This window comes from Acomys russatus, chromosome X (assembly GCF_903995435.1).
Source record: "Acomys russatus chromosome X, mAcoRus1.1, whole genome shotgun sequence".
In the NCBI taxonomy this organism is placed as follows: Eukaryota; Metazoa; Chordata; class Mammalia; order Rodentia; family Muridae; genus Acomys; species Acomys russatus.
In genome coordinates this window covers 46,512,859-46,535,615 of record NC_067169.1, presented here as the reverse complement: position 1 = coordinate 46,535,615, position 22,757 = coordinate 46,512,859, and the positions used below count along the sequence as shown (strand labels likewise).

Below are 22,757 nucleotides of genomic sequence, written 5' to 3'. Positions count from 1 at the left end.
AAATACAATATACCAAAATGTATGGGATTCAATGAATCCCACTGTGTCCCATAGCCTCCTAAATGGCAAGTTTATAATACTAAATGCCTACATCAAAAATTTGAGAGATCTCATATTAATAACTTCATGATATACTTGAAAGCATTGGAAAAAGAAGATCAAATATAACAGGGTTATATGAGGAAAGATAATACAATTCAGGGATGAAATTAATTAAATCAAAATAAAAAGCAAATAAAAATAAGACAAAGAATCAATTAAGTGGAGAGTTGGTTCTTTGAGATTAAGAAAAAATATTAAACTTATAGTCAATTATCCAAAAGAAAGAAAGGACTCAAGTTAATAAAATCAGAGATGAAAATGGAAATATTATAACATACACCGAAGAATGCATAGAATCCTAGCAACATGCTTTAAAATCTATATTCCACTTACATGGAAATTCTAACAGAAATGGATGGATTTCTAGATATATATGTCCTATTGAAACTAAAAGATGAGGTAATTTGAATAATCTTGTAAAAATCAATGAAATAAACCCAGCAATTTATAAAATTCCCAACAACATCAACAAAAATAGGACCATATGGGCACAGTACAAAATTATACCAGAACTTCAAAGAAGAACTAACACAAATCTTCTCAAATTATTCTGAAAAATAGAAAATGATGGGAGATATACAAAATCTTTTTATGAAGCCAGTATTACCCTGACACCTTAAGTAGGCAAAGAACTGACAAAAAAGTAAATTACAGGCAAGTTGTCTGATGAGTATAGTTTAAAAAATTCCCAGTAATATACTTGCAAACAGAATTGAAGAACACATCAAAGAGTTTATCAGTTAAGATCCCAAAGATGATTCAACATATATAAATCAATTAATGTAATCCACCACACAAACAGACTGAAGGGCAGAAGTGACAGGATTGTATCAATAATTATAGAAAAAGCCTTTACAAAATCTAATACTCTTTCAGGACAAAAAGTACGGAGAACCCAGAGAAATAGGCTACATGTCTAAACATAATAAAGGCAATAAAGAACAAACATATAACCAATATCTTATATCTTGGTAAACAGAGAAAAAATTCATAGTCTTTCCACTAGAACCAGGAATAAGACAAGAATTTCATTCTTTTCATTTCTGTTCAATACAGAACTAGAAGTCTTAGCTTCAGCAAGAAATTCAATATAGTGCTTAAAGTTTTAGGTAGAAAAATAAGATATGTGAAGGAGATAAATGGGATAGAAATTGGAAAAGTAGAAATCAAAGGATATTTACTACTGGATGATATGATTCCATTCATGAAAGACCCTATAGATTCGACCAGAAATCTCCTACACCTGTGTTTATCAATGTTCAGCAATGTAGAAAGTTATAAAATTAACACTCAGAAAATCAGTATCCTTTCTACATACAAACTACAAGTATACTGAGGAAGAAATCAGGGGAACTACAATTTATTAGAGCCTCAAAATATGAAATACTATGGAATAAATGTATCTAATTATGTAAAAGTCTTGCATAATAACAACACTGACCAGCATGGAAAGAAATTCATAAAGGTGCATTAGTGTTACTCATGTCTTCGTGATAACCAACAGTTTTCTAATTGAACTTAAGGCCCACCCCACTAGACAGAAATCATGCCTGGTACTAGGAATCTAGCCAACTACCCAGAGCTAGGGCAGTGATGGATCTCAAAACTCAACCCTACCACCTCCACTTTACTAGACCAACATATTCTATTACTGCATCCCCCCTCCTCATCAAAGAAGATACTCTACATCAAATGGATACCATTAAAAAAACACAACTAGACACAATACAGTGAGATCAAGATATTGTGGGGAGCCCAGTACCAACAGATATGTATTCAATATTACTCTTGCACCTAAAATTCAGAGACCATCATAAAAGAGGGGTCAGAAAGGTTTTAAGAACTGGAGGACCAGGAAGTCAGCTCTCACACCTCTTAGAAATGTCAGCTTAAACAAGAACTGAACAATGATATAATATTAATAGTCATAGTTATGAAGAAGAGGGAAAATTTGATGGAATCTCACTCCCAGACAAAGAGCTACAGGCCACTAATGACTGCTGAGAGAAGAATTAGCCTTTCCTGGGGATGGGCCCTCTAATTGTTTATCCACTTCAGAGAGGTCAGCCCTGAAATCATGTACACACAAGTAATCAAAATAGAGCCAGCAGATTGTATTTGCATATTTTTCTAACACACGCTCTCTCTGTTTGTGTATATAAGAATATCAGTCAACATGTCCCCTTGATGAGGAGACTTGGTGGCACTCAGAGGAAGGATAACAGGCTACCAAGAAGAGACTTGATACCCTATGAGCATATAAAGGGGGAGGAAGTCCCCCTCAGTCATAGGGGAGGGGAGTAAGGGGAAAATGGGAGGGAGGGAGGAATGGGAGGATACAAAGGATGGGATAACCATTGAGATGTAATATGAATGAATTAATAAAAAATTTTAAAAAAGAAATAAAAGGAAAATTGACTCTGGTTTAAAAAAAAGAAGAATATCAGTCAAAGTAAAAGATGCCATAAATTTGAGAGGGAGATGGGGGGCATAGAAGTGGTTAAAGGATGGAAATATGGGAAGAATAGGGTGAGTGTGGAAGTTATGTAATTATATGTAATAAAAAACATATTAAATACTTAAGAATAACAAAGTATTTGAAATAGAGAAGATATAAATGAAAGAAGATATGAGAATATGCAAAGATCTCTATGGCTCATGCATTTGTAGGACTAATATTCAGAAAATACACATTCTACCAAACCCAATTACATATTCAATTCAATTTCCATCAAATTCAAGCATGAATCTTCACAGAAATTGAAAAATTCATCTTAAATTTCATATGGAAAGAAAAAAATAGCAGCACAGTCAAGCTAACCCTAAACAATAAAAGAATTGTTAAAGGCATCACTATTCCTGATTTTAAGTTATAGTATAGATCTGTAGTAATAAAAATAGACACACTGATAAATTTAATGAAACTGAAGACCTGGATATAAACCCACACACTTAAAACCATTTGATTTTTGACAAGGGGAGAAAAGGGCACATTTGAGAAAAGACAGTATCTTCAACAAATGGTATAGCTGGATACCTGTATATAGAACAATTAAACTGTATTATTGTCTCTAATCCTGCACAAAACTCAATTTCAAATGAACCAAGGACCTCGACATAAGACTTGATACCCTTAATCTGACAGATAAAAAGGTAGGAAATACACTTGAACTCATTGGCACAGGAAAGGAGTTTCAGACCAACAATTGACAAGTGAGGATGCATAAAACTAAAATGCTTTGATATAAAAATGGACATCATATTTGCAGTGATGTGGCAGCATATAGAATGAAAAAAAATTATCAGCTATACCATTTGACCAAGGTTTAGTATCTACAACATAGTTAAAAAAAAAAACAACTAAACATTAAGACACCAAACACCCAATTCAAAAGCGCGGCAAGGAACTAAATAGAAAATATAACAAATGAAATGTAAATAGCTAAGAAACATTTTTAAACTCAACACCCATAGCCATAAGTAAAATGAAAATGAAAATTACTTTGATATTTCATCTGACCCCACTCAGAATGGCCAAGATCCAAAAAACAAATGAGAGCAGATCATAGAATGGAAGTGGGTAGAGGGTGATGGTTATTCACCTCTGGTGATAGTGTTAAATACATTTGAGAAGTACTACAGAACATAGATGTTGAGGTTCCTCATAAAACTGAAAATTGATCTACCCAAAGATCCAGCAATACCACAACTGGTCATATCCCTAAATATATCTATGCCCTACTACATCCATGTTCATTGTTGCTCTACTAACAATCACCAGTTAATAAAACAGCCTAGATGCCCATCAACTGACGAGCAGGTAATGAAAATATACTACATTTACATAAAGTAATATCCAGCTATTAAAAATGAAATTATACTATTTTTAGATAAGTGGTTGGAATGGCAATTAATGACCCCGAATGAAATAACATAACCAGAAAGAAAAACAGCACACTTTTCTTTTTACCTTTGTCCACATCTTCTTTCTAATCCTTCGGTCATTCAGACTTTCCAATCCTATTCATCATTCTCTATCTTTTCATTTTTCTACATCACCTTCAACCCCTGACCCTTTATTTCAATCTATTTACCATACTGTAGCTTGATGATCTTTTAGAAATATGAATCAGGTAAATAATTCCTTTGTTTAAAACTCTTCAATTTTCTCACTTTTCTTCCTCTTAGGCTATATCTAGAATTTCTTTGTTGTTTTTGTTTAAAAGTTTTTAAGTCTTCCTATTTATTTGTGTGTGTTCTTGTGCTTTGGTGCCTTTTTGAATGTCAGAGGACAACTAACAGGAATAGGTTCTCTCCTTCCACCATGCGGGTCCTCACAATTGAATTTAGCTCATCAGGCGTAGCATCAAGTGTATCTACTTAGCCATCTCGTCAGCCTGAAGTCTAAATTCTCTTGCTAGGCCCCTCAAGGGTTTATATTTGTCTCCTACCACTCTCCTTGTATCTCTTTACTTCCAATCTTTTGTGCTTCTACCACCTGAGGCTTCACAAGACAGTCCAGTTGTTTAAACTGTGTACACTTTTTGTTTTCTATGGATGGAATGCACTCCTCATGCCTTTTACATGGATGGCTTGATTTGAGCCTTTAAACGTCATTTTTAAATGTTGTAGTGCAGTCTTTTAAAATTCCTTCTCTAGCTCTCTCTCTTTCTACTCTTTACTCTCAGTCTCTACTTTCTCTCTCTCTCTCTCTCTCTCTCTCTCTCTCTCTCTCTCTCTCTCTCTCTCTCTCTCTCTCTCTCTCATACACTTCCCCCTTTCCCTCTCCCCCCATGCCCATTTAATAAACTCCGTATAAACATAATATCTGCTGCCTAGTACCTTCTATTATTGCTTTAATTATTAAATATAGAAAATTCCTTCTCTTTCATAGTACTTATCCCTGTTATATCTGTGTTGTTATTTACCTGATTTACTTGTCTATTGAGTAGCAATGAGTACTCAGACTGAGTCTATCATGTTCACTAAAATAGCATCTGTGTTTAGTACACTGTGTCTGGCAGTATACACCTGGATATACAGTGAACAGCCTGCTTCTGCCTCCTGAATGCTGGGATTAAAAGCATGCACCACCACGCCCGGCTTTGTCTTTCCTTCTTTTACGCAACTTGGCTGGTCTCTGATTCTTTCAGGCTGCTTGGTTGGTTTGTGTTTCTTCCACACTGTTCATCATGAGCGTCTCCCAAGCACTTCAGCTTGTCTGAAAGTGACTTTCAGCAATCTCTAATGCTTGTATATTCTTGGGGGAAGAAAGGACCTATTGAATCTGCTCAGCTTCGGGGACTTCCTGAAGATACATGTGTTGTTTATATTCTGTCTTAAGTTTTCCTGCAGGGAGGAATGGATAAAACATTCTGTTGTTTCACCTCCTTCTAAGCATCTTGTCCAAAAAATAGCCTGTTGTTCCATTTTCCCTTTCACATTCTGTGCCTTAAGAAGTTTCCCTCAAAGATGGATAGAAAGTTTTAAATCTTGTACGAAATTGTTACATAACAACTATATGGGATTTTCTTTAAAAATTTTCTGGTAGATAAATGTCAAGGGATAGTTAAAAAATGGAACAATGGTGATAGATAAATGAGGCTTTATTAAACTGTTTGCCTTTATGAATGTTAAAAGTTCACATAAAAATGTCTCAAAGAAATCTGGTGAAAGCTATAGAGCATCTCCCCTTAAATGTCACATGGCCTCACCAACCTTGTACCCTCAAAATAGGGTCATATTTCCATTTATACACAATTTTAAACATGTTTTTTAAATTAAAAATTATTAGTTTGTTGATAATTTGATGAAATATATTTTGACCACTTTCACTCCCTTCTGTAAAAGTAACTTTTATTCTCCTAACTCAATAAGTCTGGGAGGCTTACTGCCTCTTTCTGCTAACCTAGGCCTAGTCCTGGAAACTTCTAACCTCTGTACAATCTAATCTAGGCTTGGAATGTTTCATTCATTGAGACTTAATGCTTAATGAACTCACCCTTACTTGTTCTTTTTGAGCTCTGAGCTGGCCAGTTCAACTAGCTGTTCTGCTTCAAACTCCTCTCTCAGCTGACTTACTTAATTTGGCTTCTCTCTACCCAGAATTGCTCTGTTTGACCTAAAACTAACTCAGCAATCTGCTCTAGTCTTCTGGCTTATTCTCATTTTCTGGATCATTCCATCTTTATCTGAGTTCTCTCCCTGCAAACCATGTCTCTATTACTGTCCTGGTAAAACTGCCTCCTCTCTGTGTAAAACTGCCTCTTAAATAGCTTCCTTTTCCTCTCGCTTCCCTTGAGAGTTGGGCGTATCCTATTCTGTCAAATACTCTCTTATTTGCCACCCTTTCTGCCACTCAATTAGACATTGTTTTCAAACATGGGTGCCTCCTTCTACAAACTAACTTTACTTACCTTTGAAATTGAAGGCATGTATGACCACATCTGGACCTAAGTTTTTCTTTACCTGATACTTGCTCTATACTAGGCTGGCCTTTAACTCAGATCCATTTGCCTCTGTCTCTTGCATTAAAGACGTCTTTGTATTCTATCTGGATCACACAGACCTAGAAGATCTTTGAATATGATCTCTTGCTGGCCAGATCACATAGACCTAGAAGGTCTTCAGATGTGATCTCTTGCCAGACCAGCCATGGTCTGAGTTAACATTCCTCTATACCCTTCTAGACTCCTACTAGTACCACCCACATTTTCCTCCCATTCATCAAGGCAAATTTGCTGCACATATGTTCTTGGATTTGTGGCCTTCCACTGGAACATGGCCAACTCAGCAGAGGATATATTCTTAAAGAAAATGGACCTCCTTCTCCCCACATCTGTTGAAGAACTAATAGCTTTTCAGCTATGGGTGGAGCTTCAAGCTCACTTCTCCTCCTTATCTTGGGATTTAGATTGGCTTGAGATTGTGTGTGCCTTATGCATACTGTCACAATCTCTAAGAGTTCATATGTAAAGCTGCCCTGTTGTATCCCCCAGCACACTGTATTCCTCTACAGACTCTGGCTCTTACAGTCTTTCTTCCCTCTCTTCTGAAAGAATCTTCAACCCCTTGGAGAAGGGGATATTATACAGATGTCTGATTTAGAACTAATATTCCACAGTACCTTTGCAACTTGGCCCAAAATGTTGATTTTGGTGTTAATCATCACCTACTGCAGATAGGAGCTTTTCTGAAGTGAGCTGAGAGAAACATTAATCTAGGAATATAATGATAAGTTATTAATAGTGGTTTAATAATATGTCTCTTTAGTAAAATAACAGTAGGAGAGTCTTCCCTAAGACCTATGACGTATTTAACCACAGGTTCTTGGACTTACAATAGTGTCAGGTATGGTGTTTGTCTTGTGGAATTGGAATAAAATACAATTAGAAAGTGGTTAGTTAATCCCATCATGTTTGCAACATTAGTGTACTAGAAGGTATGTTTTACTAGGCCAGTCGTTAGTGTAACTCACAAGGTTTAAAGTTGGGTATTACTGATGATTACTTTTCTCTTCCAGTAGCATGCATAGCACATTCCAGCATTATAAAAGCTAGCCAGTGAGATGAAGCATTCAGGCCTGTAACAGCTTGGTAGCTTCATGTTCTGTGACTTAAGTATATCATGTCTTTAACAGCTGAGTCTTACTGTCAGATTCTGGAGAGTAACCAAATGCTTTCTACTGGTAAGAGTCCGGTATTTAAATCATATTCTATCACTTTATTGGGGCCATTTTGTAGTTTTAGATGTAACAGTGTTTATTTATGAAAATTGGATGTCCTTTCCCATGTATGTATGTATAAGATTATAATATATTATTGGTAAAATTTCATTTTAATGAACTTGAAGTAGCCCTCTTTATCTCTTATGACTAGTTTCTCTTTGAAATCTACTTTTTCAGGTACTAGAATAGCTACACTAAGTTCCACTTGCTTGGACTACCTTTACATATCCTTCTACCCTAATGTGGTAGGATAGCATTCATAGTGAGGTCTATTTTTGGAGGCAGTAAAAACCTGGATTTTATTTTCTAATATAATCTGTTATTCATAGTCTTTTTATTAGGGGAATCAAGATATTCATATTGTTATTAGTGAAAATTTATATTTATTCATATTATCTAAATTATTCGGAGGGTGTTTTCTTAGATCTCTTTAGATTACCTGCTCTGACACTGTTGGGTTTTGTTCCTTGTGAGTTATTTGTTGTGTATACCCTTCTCTTCCAGTTGAAGTATTCCTCTGTAGAGCTGGCTTAGTAGTCATAAAATCTTTTAATCCATTTTTGTCATATTATTTATCTTTCAAATTAGATAGACATTTTGTTGAGTATAATAATGTGTCCTGACAGTTGTGGCCTTTCAGGAGTTGGAATGTATCTTTGCAGGCTCCTTTGGATATAAAAGTTTCTATTGAGGAATCTGATATTACTGTAATAGACCTATCTTTGTAAATGATTTGCTCTTTTTCTCTTGCAGCCTTCAATAAGTTTATTGTGTGTTTTTAATAGTTGACAATATATTTTGGAGAATTTTTATGGTCTTGTGAGGTCTATTTCCTGGTCTATAAGTTTTGTATGCTTGAATGTGTTAGAATTCTGTAGGTTTGGGAAATTTTGTTGTATGGTTTCACTAGAGATATTTTCTGTGTTTTTGCTATGGTTTTCTTTTCCTTCTTAAAGAACATAATTTGAAATTTAGGTCTTTTTATAATATCCCAAAATTTTCTCATGATTTGTTGATAGTTAAAAATATTCTCTTTGATTTTTATTCAGTGATCCAATTCCTCTACTTTGTCTTCCATCACTGACTTTGTTTTCTACATGATCCATTCTGTTGATGAAGTTTTTCACTGAGTTTTTTTTGGTGGCATATTATTTCATTTCCAGCATCATTTCAGTTTAGGTTTTCTTTTTAAAAAGTCATATTTCTTTTTCTTGAGTTAGATTGACTTCCATTTTAAAATTTATTTCTTTGTCTTCTTTAAGTTGTTTGACCATAGTTATGAACATTCTTTTGAATTATTTGAGCTATTAAGGTAGAGTTTGTATTTCTTGGAGAAGAGAAGCTATTTGTGTTGTTTTTTATTTCTCCATTGGGATTTGAGTATCTGGAGTTAGTTGTTGGTTGAATCTCTTTCTTTCTTTCTTTCATTCATGTTGTGTCATCTTTATTCTTTCAGAAGGAGTGTTTACATAGCAAGGTTAGGCTATAGCTTTACCCTGTTTGTCTGGTATTTGAAGATATGGCTTTTACTCAGGCCTTCTACTTGTTATATACAGTCTAATGGTTTCATCAGAGTTTGGGGCAAGTTTCTCCTGACAGAATGGATGGTTCCTGTGTCTCAGAGCCAAACAGAATAATAGGGAGGGGGCACAGACAGCTGGTATGGCTATGGTGAGAATGAAAGAGGGGTTGGCCTGGGTCTTTGCACTATATGTGGGGAACAGGTTGAAAACTTTCAAGTCCCAAATGAAGGAAAAAGAGCTAGGAGGAAGTCACAGTCCCTGGTTAGCAGTTGTGTGGTAGTCAAGATAGGAGAAACCTGTGCTGGGATGTACAGGTGGTTTACCTCTCTCCCACATCCCTCCCTCCCTCTCTCTGTCCCTCCATATCTCTCTCTCTCTCTCCTCCTCTCTCCCTCTCCTCTCTCTCTCTCTCCTCTCTCATCTCTTCTCTCTCTCTCTCTCTCTCTCTCTCTCTCTCTCTCTCTCTCTCTCTCTCTTTCTCTCTCTTGTTTCTCTGGTTAGCCCTGCCTGTCCTGGACTCATTTTGTAGACCAGGCTGGACTCCGAACTCTCACAGATCCACCTGCTTCTGCCTTCCAAGGGCTGGGATTAAATGCATGCCCTACCACACCTGGCACCTGTGTTTCTCTATACCATGTGGATAAGCTAAAGTGTCCCTGTTGTGGAAAGGTCTGGAATCTAGTGAGTCCTAAAGGAACATTAGGTTCCCTAGCAAGCAGTTGGGGTGACGGTGTGGAGTGGTGAAGGTAGCTTTCTATGTCTGCATGCCATATGAGTGAGATATAAGGTCCCTGGTGTGAAGGGATGTATGATCTTACTAAGGAAGAGAGGGAGACAGGCCAGGAGGAGATTGCAAAACATTTTATCTTTTTGGTTGTGAGCCTAGCCTTTAATGGCTGAGCTATCTCTCCAGCTCCATATGTTGGTTTATAAACAGAGAATAGGTTATAATATAGTTGTTAGCTTCATGTCAATAATACCAATATTATAACAGTTTAGTACTTGTTTGATTTTTATTAAAATAGTTCTTGTTATATGGCTCCAGTTGAATTATAGCAATTCTTCTGCTTTTTCTTCCCAAGCTTTGTACTTTCATGCACTGTCCAGAGTCACGGATTTGAGGTGTTCTCTCCTACCCTTTTCTTCATTCTGTGGGCCTATATTTTGTCATCAGCAAAATGAAAATGTTAGATGAAATAATCTAAGATCTTTTGTTGACTCTGATGTCTAAGGATCATTGAGTGCTTAAAAATTTTAAAGACCCAACTAAGGGAACATGACATGGGGAAATCAAATACTTTGCTCAGGTTACTCATCACCAGTAAATTTAGTGCTTACTGAGCACTGCACAAGCCACAACCATAGCCACAGCAGGTAGAGATAAGCTTGGGTTGTTGCCTTAGTCCTTAGACGTTTGTCTCTGTGGCCCCTGAACTGTTATGGATTCAAATAATGAGAATGAATTAGATTGGATACTACATAAGTCTACCTTTCTCTTTATGCTGCTCATGTACAAAAGGAGGACAGGAGCATTTGGGTGTGTGTGTCTGTGCATGTGTGCATGTGTTTGTGTGTGTGTGTGTGTGTGAGTGAGAGAGAGAGAGAGAGAGAGAGAGAGAGAGAGAGAGAGAGAGAGAGAGAGAGAGAGAGAGAGAGAGAGAGAGATGGGGTGGGGGGTAGTGCCAGGACAAGAGCTAAATAGGTTTCAAGGACATCACAGAAGTTCAAGGGAACATAGACTTCTATCATCCTGTCCAGTGTGCTTACTGTTTTCCTAGCTCATGTGTTATTTTTTAACTTGGGCAACATCACCAAATCTTCATAACAAACCTTATTGGATCTATTCACGACGAAACTGTCTAGGCACAAGGGAATAAATTACCTGCCCAAGTAAATGCTAGTTGAATCCAAACTTAGCAGGCATGTCTAACTTGGAATCTGCAGTGAGAATTTTGTAATTTTGGTTTCTTTAAAGAACACAGAAATGTTATGGGAATATGTTTTTGTTTTAATCCCAGGTGTGGGGGTAAGAGGCTGCTTCACAGCAGGTGACTATGATTTACCTTATGCTCTAGCAGTGGTGCAGTTTTGCCAGCTGCAGATAGTTTCTGTCAGTGTGTGACGTTTGGAATTCTGGGAACTTTTCATAAGATATATAAATGTTAGGGCCCTGAGAGGCAGGGTTGCTGTTATTGGCTGGTTGGTGGCTGGATGCTGTTGGTTGCTATCTTTCAAGTAGTCATGCGCAAAGAAATGAGAAGAAGAAATTAGATACGCTGACAGCAAAGATCAAAATTGCCCCAAGGAATTTGACACCTCCAATCAGCATGAAGTAGTCTAGCAATAATTTTGCCCATTTCCTCCTCTAGCCTTTTTTTCCTCTCTTATCTAGTGTTAGGGAGTTAACAAGGGTGGAGAATTGTGGAAAAGAGAAAAAAAGAACCCACAAAGTAGCAAACACTGCCTACAGCAGCCCATTCCAACATGCCTCTCAGAGTAACTATAAATGTGACCTGATGAAATGGTTGGTAAACAGTGTCATCAGACTGTCAAAAGGTTCTACATCTCCTTAGGGCTTATGGCTTACTATTTCACTGTACTGTCTCTAACTGGCCCCAAGGTTTTGGGTAAAATAGGTACTTTAAATATTCCATAGTAAATGGTATCTAATAATGTGTCTTAGATCAACTTTCAGTCTGTTTCAAGACTAGAGACATACACTAACACTGGATTGCTTGCTTTCAGATGTAAGTCTACTCTTCTGAAGGTACTTTTCTTAGATCATCATCATCTTCTTCTTCTTCTTCCTTTTTCTTTCTCCTCCTCCTTCTCTTCCTCCTCCTACTTCCTCTCCTCTTCCTCCTCCTTCTTCTTGTTTATGCCTTTTTCCTCCAGTTTCCTCCAATAAGACATGCATGTAGAAGATTGCTGAACAAGAGGAAGGTAGAAGAAACCCTGGCATTTCTTGCAGAGCAATATCTTCTGAGGTAGTTATAGCCTCTCATGGCTCCAGTTTCAGTTAACCTTTTTAAATCATGTCACCTTCTTGCTATAGGCTTCCATATTATGCTTTTAAATTCTTTCAAGGGTGTCTGTTTTTGTGTTAAGGCAACAATGTCTTTTATCACACATTTATGCTTAGAAATGTTAGGAGCTTTCCATGATTATCACAGTGTTGCCTTACCATCCCTTCTTTGGCTTCTTATCTCTGCAGATGTGATGTGTTTCCTGTATTAAATGTGCTTGCTTTAAAAGGCCTAGGGTAGTTTCCAATTTCCTAATATAGACACTTTCTATTATTGCAGTAGTACCTCACATAATTGGAGTATGTCGTTCAGTGCACATGCCACAATGCGTCTTTATTTACTTATTTATTGTTGACATCTTCTCTTTTTCAAGCAGATTTTAAGCTCTATGTAGAATATTGCCCTGAGCATCTTTTATAAGCAATAATATTGAATTAATACATTCATGAAAATATTAAAGATTTTGGGCTGGTGAGATGCCTCAGTGTGCAAAAGTGCTTGATGTACAAGCCTGACAATCTGAGGGGGATGGCTGGAAAGCAGATAAAAGGAAAAGCTTGCTCCTAAAAATTGTCCTCCAGCCTCCACAGCACGCTGTGGTATGCATGTGCCAGCACTCACACACATATCACACACACACTAATAACAAGAAAATAAAAATTAAATTGGACATCTTATGTGCCAGTCAGTGTTTTAAAACATGCCAAGGTAAGGAACTTATGGTTACTGCTTTCAAAAAATTAAAATGCAGGAAAACTATAATTTCACTCAAAGTACTGGATATAGAAAAGCACATACATATGTCCAGCATATTCATTTGCTAGGGCTGCCATAACCAAAGACTCACAGATCAAGTGGCTTATCAGAACTTAATTTTCTCTTAATCTTGGAAGCCTGAAGTTTGAGTTCAAAGTTAGCTTTGATTTCTTCTGATGCCTCTCCTGAGCTTACAGATCAGTTTCCACATTCACTCTCTGCCTGTCTTGGTGCAAATTTCCCTTCTCATAGACTCATTAGAAATATTGGATGAAGCCCCACTCTAATTGTTTCATTTTATCCTATTTACACCCTTTAAGACCCTACACCAAATACAGTAGCACTTTGTAGTATTAAGGGCTTCGACTTCAACCTAAAATTTTGTCAGAAAGCAGGCACAATTTTACCCGTAACAACCAGGAAATAAAAATGATCCCTCTCAACTGACAATGTTAAGTGGGCATGAAAGTGGACTTAGGTCTGGTGGTATTCCTGGTAAGCTTCCTGCAGGTAGCATAGTCACTTGCAGCTCTTACAGAGTGTGATAATTTTAATGAGCCGGCTGACAAGCTAGCTGCTAGGGAAGGCACACACAAGACACTTAGCACAAAAGCAACCCAGGGCAGAGAAAGTGAGGACATTGTAGAATCATTGATACCAGGATTACCAGACTTAGGAGGAAGTTGGCTGGTTATCCAGGCCAAACCCCCATTTAATTCAGGAATCCCAGGCAAAGGGCAATTGAGCTTTTATTTGTATGCCTCCAATGCCTGGGATCACATCAAAGCTTTAGACTTTGGCCAACTGTGTCTGGCTGGAACATTGGCTTGGATAAAAGAAATGGTTTACCAAGAAGAGGTCAAAAAGTCTGTGTGTGTAACATGCTAATGATATCTTCATGGCAGTATTCTCCAGGAACTGCTCTCTGATATCACATTTCACTCTTTCTCACTGTAGCTGTAACCTGTTTTGTGTTTGTTTGTTTGTTTGTTTGTTTGTTTTTCAGTTCTAGTATTGCTCTGCTTACCCTGCAAGTCAGGGGCCCTGGATTCTTTTTGTTTTTCTGTGTTATTTTGAGCAGAGAAGTCTTTCAGTCTTCAGTGTTCATGCGTGTAACCGAGTGGGTAATTAAAACTCCATTTTGTTCATCCCACAGAGTTACTGGAAAGATCATACAGAGTAATTATGGATGTGATTGGAGCGGACAACCACAACTCTCAAGAGATGCAAAAAGGCAGGCGTGGGTTTCATTGCCCAGAGTTGGCACCACACAAGGATGGTCAGTTTCTGTTCTCATTCTCAGCCAAGTAAACAAATGGAAAATCCATCCAACATTTAGACTACCTTCCAAGTTCCTGAAGATGCAAGGGAGACAACTGGAATAGGGAGAGAGACAGAGAGAGAGAGAGAGAGAGAGAGAGAGAGAGAGAGAGAGAGAGAGAGAGAGAGAGAGAGAGAGAGAGAGAGAGAACAGTGAGCTGGAAGAAGTTTGGAAAACTGCTGCAGAGGGTAAAGTCAGAGCTTTATTTTATACAGGTCCCCTCTCTATTTCAAACCTCCTTTTATTTTTCTGTACAATGGAGATAATAACGCTTGCTTTTCCATGGCTATTCTGAGAAGTGAAAGTAATGCAGATGAAAGCGCCAGAGATTAGACACTAGAGAGAGGGCACCAGGAAAATATACAGAGGGAGGGCTTGGGGGAAGAGGCATGAAAATTCACTGACATGGTTTCAGTGGGCTAGGATCTTAATTTTTAGGGACTGTCCCAACTCCTTTTGCAACTTTTGGAGAAGACTTTCCGCTGAGTCAACACAATTAGGAAGCCCCCACAATAAACAGCCTATAAATCTAGAGCAGCAGGAGGACCGGCAAGGGTGGCAGCTGCCTTACCCTTGGCGGAGGTTATTTCCCCTATATTCTCGCCTGCATCCAATCCCTCAGTTTGCAAGCCTTGCAAGAAGACAAAGGCAGCTCACTGGGACCCCCTCCCCCAGTTGCGTGTTTCCTTCCTGTCAAGCCCCCTGGGAAACTGCAGGGTGGAGAAGCACAGCTCGCACTCCGGCAAGAAACAACCTAACTGAAGGCTAGGTCAGGCTGAGGGGATTCGGCTGTAGAGACGCGGAGGAGGGGAGGCGGAGGGGGCGCTGGGGCTCTCGCTTCCTCCAGCCCAGCCCTCCCTCCCAGTCAACCCGCGACAACCCGCGCCAGCCACCCGGCCTCACAGAAGCTGGACTTCGTGGACACCATGCAGTGGATTAGAGGCGGATCGGGAATGGTGAGTGCACGGAGCTCTAGTTTTCCCTGCATGAGCCCTAATCCTCCAACCCAACCTCCAATCCCTTGAATTAACCTCCACACCAGGAGCCCCCATACCTCTGCCCACCGCCCTCGCCACTGTCCTTCAGACACCAGTGAGCTTCCTGTAGCCATTTTAGGAGTCTTTGCTTGCCTGCCAGACCAATAAAGACCCCTCCCATCCCCCCCCCCTAGGTATTTCTGCCACCCTCTGAGCCTGGGGTAAACTCAAACTGGGGGCTAGGTGAAGTGTCCAGGAACATACCAGGTGTTACCTGGGATGCCAAAGAAGTAAGGGTCTGACATAGGATCTCTCTGTAAGCAATAAAGCTCGCAGGATGCAAGCAGACTGGCAAGGGGTTGAGGGGAACAGCCACAAAGCCTAAGGACTGTAAAGAGCATTCATTGTAGGAGAGCTGCATGACCTCCTTAACTAGGATGTATGTACCTGTCACCTCTAGCGAGCTCTAGGGCCCAGAGCCACCCAGATGGAAGCAATCTGGGAAAGCCCTGCAAAGCTTGCTTGCCTGAGATGGTCTCACCCTATACAGATTTAGGGCTTTGTCAGGGAGAGATGGCTACAGAAACCCTCATTTTCTAAATGGGAATTCAACTGAGCAAGCAGACCCCCACCAATGCAAGAAGTGTGTGCTTTTGTTTGTGTGTGTGTGTGTGTGTATGTGTGTGTGCTTAGCATCATCTTAAGTTCATTTTTATGCCATAGTGATCTCTTTTATACCTGGAGACCTTGAAATGACTTCCCTTTGCAGAGAGGAAGTGGTGACTGAATCTTGATGCTTCTCTGAATCAGCCAGGGACAGTCCAAGCCTGGGTAGGGGCACTGGGGGGGAGGGGGGAGTCGAAGGCCACAATGACTTTGTATTCAGTACTGACAAGGGGTATTGGAGGGCAGTTGGGTTGGGTCAGCAGGCTCTGATGCCAGTGTCAGCACATACTTCTGCACTGCCACCCACAATCTACAGCAAAAGGAAAAGAGCAATTGGGCGAAAATTAATATTTAACTCCTTTTTTTTGTTCCCATTCTAAAAGGAAAAAGAGAATCTGGTGTGGGCTAGGAATGTATTCAAAGGAACTCCCCTTTTCCCTTCCTCGGGGTTTTCTCAGGCTCTCCATTTCAGTAGTTCTTAAAGACAGCTAGTTTATGCCATTAAATACAGGACTTAGCTAGTTCCTTTACTCAGAACTCTCTCCTTCCCTGGGGACCCACAAGGCTAAATCAAATGTTTGTACAACCAGTAAAAGTTACAGCAGGTAAGGATATTAGAGTGCTTGGAGTCTAGCCAGCACACCAAAGGACACACAGAATGGGACAGATTTGCTCAAGGCCACAAACTCTTTGAAGGTAAATTTGAGTCTCCTGACTCTCCTTCACTGTCCTTCTTTAATATTCCACAAATTATCATTTCAGATGGTGCTAAGAAATGCAGAGAGGAGTGACATGGGAAAGACCTTCAGTAGGAACAAATGCTCGAACATTTGCCTGAAAATTCCCTAACCCTGTCATTTAAGGCAGCTGGGTCTGGGTGAGAGTTTTCTTCTCTTGCAAATATATTGATGTGTCAGGGCTCAGAACTATGGTCAGAAAAAAGACTAAAGTAATGGAGACTTTGGAATTTTCTCAATTTTAAGAGAAACCAATGGCATAGCTTACAAAGGCTATGTGATTAAAGATTGATTGTTGAGGAAAAACATCATAATAAGATCTTAAGGGACTAAAGCAGTGACTGTTCTGATGAAAAGTAGTTACCTAGCCACTTACTAGAATTTAGCATGGGCAACACACTATTATTTTGTCCAGGGAGTCAGAAAACCTTTAGTCTTTACCATGGTATTCACTATTGGGAATACATTGGGTCTTAGATTTCTCTGCCTTAAATGAGATTATTAATGTCTGTCAAGATTCCTTCCAGTAAATGTTGAATGGAAGTTAACTAATAAGCCAACTACTCCTGAGCATGGGCTTGCCCTAGAGTGATGGTTGATATGCCCATTTGTGACAGGTTATTGGAAAAAATAAATGGATTTTCTATTTCTCAGCAGCTATCAACTGTAAATACCTTCTTGGTTAGGGTTGAGACTCTATGTCTAAGTCCCCTTCTCAGGGTTGGGATTCAGTCTCGTTTGAACCAGTGTAGGCTTTATTGGTTTTTTGTTTGATTTTATTTTCATTTTTTGAGGATTTTGTTGAGGGGGACAGAAAACATGAAGTTGGGTGGGTAGGGAGTTGGGAAATACCCAAGAGGAGCTGAGGAGAGAATATGATAAAGACATATTGTATGAAACGATTTTAAATATAAATGTTAACAAGAAAGGATTATTAGGGAAAATAGAGAATTAGATATAACCACCATTTTGTAATATGGCTCTTTCATTTACACTACATATCGAATTTTTTAACCATATTTGAGAGTTGTAAATTAATTTAGGTGTTACCATATAACTCATAAAATATTGTTTAAGCATTTATGGAAGTTACTCTCTTAGTGGATACAAGATATTTACTGTGAGTTCACATTGGATGATAAGCTGTTCAGTACACTGATTTATAGATTCTGCTGGAAATGATAATTGTCACTGAAATAAGAATTCTGTCTAGAATAGGGAGAAAGTTCTTCTTAGAGCCACAAGTGTACAGTTGAGGGCCTGACTTTTATATTTTTCTTAGTATTCTCGCCCATGAATAGCATACCTTTATCTTCTAGGTGTTATTGTAGACATTGGTTTACTTAAAACATGTTAGACTATTATGAGTTTGCATGGATGTGGTACAGAGGAAAAAGAGCAATGAACAAAAACAAATTAAAAATTACTCTTAGGGAGCTTACAGTCTCGTGGGTTGGATCAGAAATAACAAATCAGTCACACAAAATATATAATATGGCAAGATGTGCTAAGCACTAAAGAAAATAGAGCACGGGATGAGAATGGGAGGATATATTAGATCAGTTAAAACCTTTCTGGTTAAGGGATGTTTAAGCACAAATGCCAAAGAAATGAAAGAACTTAAGGTCCAATATGCATGTTTAAAAGAGGACACTAGATATAAGGGCCAACCAGAAGAAAGTGCAACTGGCGTGTTTAAGAAACAAAATGCAGGAGATAAGGAATTAATAAGTGGAGAAAAATGTTGCATGAAATCTGACAGAAAATAGACCAAGAGATGAACCAAAAAATTTATATGACAGAGATGAGGAGACATTGGAAACTTTTGAGCTGATGAGAGTCAGGATCTGGCTTATATTTTATCAGGAGGCTAGATTTTAGTAGAGGTAAGAGCAAGAATTGTGAAGAGGCTCTTACAATAGTTTAAGTTAGAGGTGATGATGACTTGGCTCATGGAGATAATGGTATCAATGATAGCTATATGCATACAAGGGTGGTTCATATAAAAATCAATGATTTGAAAGATCTGAGTTGGAATCCTAGCCAACAGTGTAGGTAATAGAGATTTAGTTTTAGGTAGCATTTCAATAAGTTAATTCTTTGATTTCTGACAGTCCAACAAAATTAAGTATAATATTAATGTTCTGGAAATTTGGTATACTTAGCGTATATGATATCTAAAGTGGATCAATTTTTAAATAGGCCTCTCTGTACAACAAAATTATGTAATAATAATGCAGTCATCAACACTACTCATTTTCATAAGTTGTTTTTTAATTTTCAAAGAATCAATGACAGGAACAATGCACTTTTATTTTAAAGAAATGAGTTAGAGTTATCACATTTGTGAACTAAGATGAGTAACGACTGAACAAAGTTACTACACTTTGTACCTGGCTTTGTCTTGTTCCTTTAGATTTAAAAGCAACAACAACAACAAACAAAACAAAACAAAACAAAAAAACCTCCAGTTGACCATATAGAATAACAGAATCATCATGCTCTGTTTCTTTGTCTTCATAATCTCTGTGGTATTGCTGTTTCCTTAAAACTAACATTTTAAATGCCAAAATGTATAGTACTAAAGTAATCGTGGATTTTAAATAAGCACCTAGAAGTACCCTGAATGATTCTGAACTTTTACAAAGTGAAAGAACCAAATGGTGTGTGTGTGTGAGTGTCTTAGTATACTTCTCTGTTGGTTTCATAAAACACTGGCCAAAAACAACTTGGGTTTTTGTGATAAAGTGTTTATGTGATAACAATACATACTTTGACTTTTAATCTTTAAAAAAAAAAATCTCTGTAGATGCTACTATATACTTGCATTGCCCATTCCATGGGTTCTCCGGTTCCTATTGCCCAATATTAATTTTGTTTCTGCTTTGGAGAAAGAAAGAGATTTCTTTCTTACAGATTAATTCCTTGTCAAATTCCCTTTGGCATCGTAAGTAATAGCATTTTAATTTGTATTATTTTTTGCATAGACAAAATGAAATTGCCAACTTGTAAGTTTAATAGTATTCAACCCTGCCTTACGTTACAAAGGTTCATCTTCATTGGCTTAAAGCACAAAAAGTTTTAGTTTTCCACACAACAAGTCAGGAGATAAGTGTATGTGGACCAGTCTAGCAGCTTCATAGAGTTTTTAATGACTTCTCTGCTCTATTATTCATAGCATGTAATACTTCCTGGTCCAGAAAGTGCTGAAGCCCCAGAAAACTTAATACCACTTTTAAAGATCAAGAGAGGAGGGAAAAGACTCAGGTATCTTTTAACAGCTGTCTTCTCAGAAGTCCTATTTAATACTACTTGTACCTCACTGAAGACCTGAGTCATGGCTGCTCTGCTCTGCAATGGAAACTAAATGATAGTATAACTTGCATGTGTCAGCAAAATTTACACCCCAGGATTATGGGTGGGGCTTCTGATATTAAGAAGGAAAAGAAGAATTGGTTACTAGGGGATTCTTTGCAGTCACTGTCACAATGCTCTACCTATACATCTGCTACTATAGAAGTACAGAATTAGAGGCGGCATCGAACTAGATTGTACTGATAGTACTGATGACAGTAGAGAAATGGCCATGATACCTCTTTTTCTCCTTTGCTTCCAGTGTCAAGAGTAATTGTGTGAAACCAAGTGGAGGGCGCGATTCTTCCCCAAGAAAAGCAATGCAAAATGGAGTAGTGAGCAGGCGTTGGCGAAGGGCTAGAGAAGGGCGATGACCAGCAGAGCCTGAGCCTGAGTCTGAGTGTTGAGTCTAATGTTTGGACAGTCTTGCATTGTAACTATCCAGGAGTGAGTTGGTGATTTGGATATTGAATGTAATCTAGATATTGAATGTAATCTAGATATTGAATTGGGAAGTATTGTGACGGTTAAGGCTCTGACAGCAGATATGATGAATTGCTAAGCATTTTGAAATGGTGTGCATCCTGGGACAGTGAGAGGTAGAAACAGAACTTGAACTTTCTCCTTTTCTCAGCATCCTAACCTTGATCAGACCCAAATGTCAGGATAGAAATGATGAGCCTAAGGTGCAGGGTCAGGATTAAATTATTTACCAGATGAGAACTGTTGTAAAAGTTTTAATCCATAATACATACTGCAGACAGAACATGCAGGCACATTATAAGGGGTGTGGGGATGAATATGAATGAAAATTGCTGAATGGGGTCCTTTATAGCAGTTAGGAGAAAATTACAGGCTGCATAGTCCTGCCTCCTGGGCCATTTGTGTGGGATCTATCTGAAAAGAGTTCCAGAGGGAAGCTCACTATTTTGAGGCAGTAATACTTGTAGCATCACTTGTCCTTCTTGAGATTAGCCATTTGAGCTGATTTTCCCTCAAGGAGCCATTGGAAGTTAGGTTCCAATTGTTTGCATAAGATATCACAAGTCACTGGGTTAGCTTAAAGAAGTTACAACCTGTCTGCTAGAGAGTGGGGGAATTTTGTTTATTTTTGACTTTTTTGATCTACTCCCAATATGGACATATCAGCAAAGCCAAATAATTGACAAGGGGTGATGATTTCTTGTCTTCTGGAATTGATTCAGAACTATGAAATGGTTAATTAGTGTTTGGTGACCTGGTTGGCATTGTTGATCTGTCATACAGTCATAGGACTATATAGCATCAAATGTTTGAGCAGAATTCTAGAGGGGAGGAGTTAATAGTTGTAAGAGTTTGAAGGCAAGACTATAACATCACTTGGAAAGTCAATCACTCCTTGGTGGTGGGAAACAGGTGTTGGTGTGGATGGTAACATTTGGCAATCCCTGAGAGCTTAATGGCCTGTGATCAGAAAAATACAAATTACAGAGCTAAATGAAAAAAAAAACTAAACAACAACAAAAACAAACAAGAAATGTTCTATAGGAGCCGAGAGCTTATAAAAGTATATCATGGAACTCGGAAGAGTGAGAGTGAGCCTTGGCTACTTACTGGGGTCTGCGGATGTCTGGGGAAGGATTTTCCATAGGTTTCTCCAGAAGAACAGACAGATAGATTTCCAAGATCCTTCCTCCCAAAAATAGGTTGTTTGAGCTCCTTGTGGAAAAGTTTTAATTATGTTAAGATAATTGTATAGTGATAGGCCTTATAGCATAACTGTAGTTGAAGACATTAGAAGGACTTGATAATATCCAATCCAGTTAGTTTTGCATGGCTTTTTATTTTGTGGGAGGATTTTTAAGATAGACTCAGTCCCCAGGGTTAATGAGAAGAGATTATTTCTGAGAGTCTTGCACTGTGTGTATTCTGGTACTCAGTGACAACCTTGATTATTTGCCTCAGTGATAATATATGGAGATAGATAACAAGCATGTGAGTCTAGTAAAACGTCTATCTGGAGGAAGAGTGGACCATAAAGGACTTTGAAAGAGCTAAAGTGGATTATAGAATTGGGAGTCATGTGGAGTCACAAACGTGTACTTGAGAGAAGAGTGGGTTAGACTGTTGAGTGTTGAACACAAGCTTAGAGAGATCTCTTAAGGGTTAACAGCCCTTTCTGCCTTTCCAGAAGATTGATGGTACTAGACTACATGATGCTTAATTTTAAGAATTTTAAGAGCTTCAGTCACTTCCTGAGGGATACTGAAAAAGAAAGGCTGACCATTGTTAGACTTTGGGGTCTGAGGAGCTCAAAGTGAGGAACAATGTTTTATAAGGACAGTGGATATCTTTGAGGCCTTCTCTGTTTTAGTGGGGCAGTTCCTTTGTCTAATAATGATATCCATTGAAAGTAGTAGGTATGTTAGTCCTTTGCATGGCTGTATGTGAAGGGCACAATGGAGAGACAAGCAGCTGGGCACTGAGAGGGCCACAAAGTTTGTGTATTAATATTCTCAGTGGTACTTTCTTTCACTTGTGCACATACAGAGAAAAGGGTTTAGTACTAGGGAGAACTAGCACTAGCAAG

General features: G+C 38.4%; 2 protein-coding genes across 4 annotated transcripts in view; one reads left to right on the top strand and one right to left on the bottom strand.

Moving 5' to 3' along the window:
- Klhl15 (kelch like family member 15) overlaps nucleotides 1–22,757 on the bottom strand; it is a 932,444-nt gene that overhangs the window by 11,388 nt on the left and 898,299 nt on the right. The window lies entirely within an intron of this gene.
- The window catches only part of Arhgef9 (Cdc42 guanine nucleotide exchange factor 9), a 158,724-nt gene continuing 150,987 nt past the window's right edge, over nucleotides 15,021–22,757 (top strand). Inside the window, exon 1 of one of the 2 annotated variants that reach the window (XM_051142436.1) lies at nucleotides 15,021–15,410. In XM_051142436.1, coding sequence (XP_050998393.1) covers nucleotides 15,381–15,410 — 30 coding nt within the window. In that variant the 5' untranslated portion in view covers nucleotides 15,021–15,380. The remainder of the gene's footprint in view (nucleotides 15,411–22,757) is intronic. The other variant, XM_051142440.1, reaches the window with a different exon arrangement.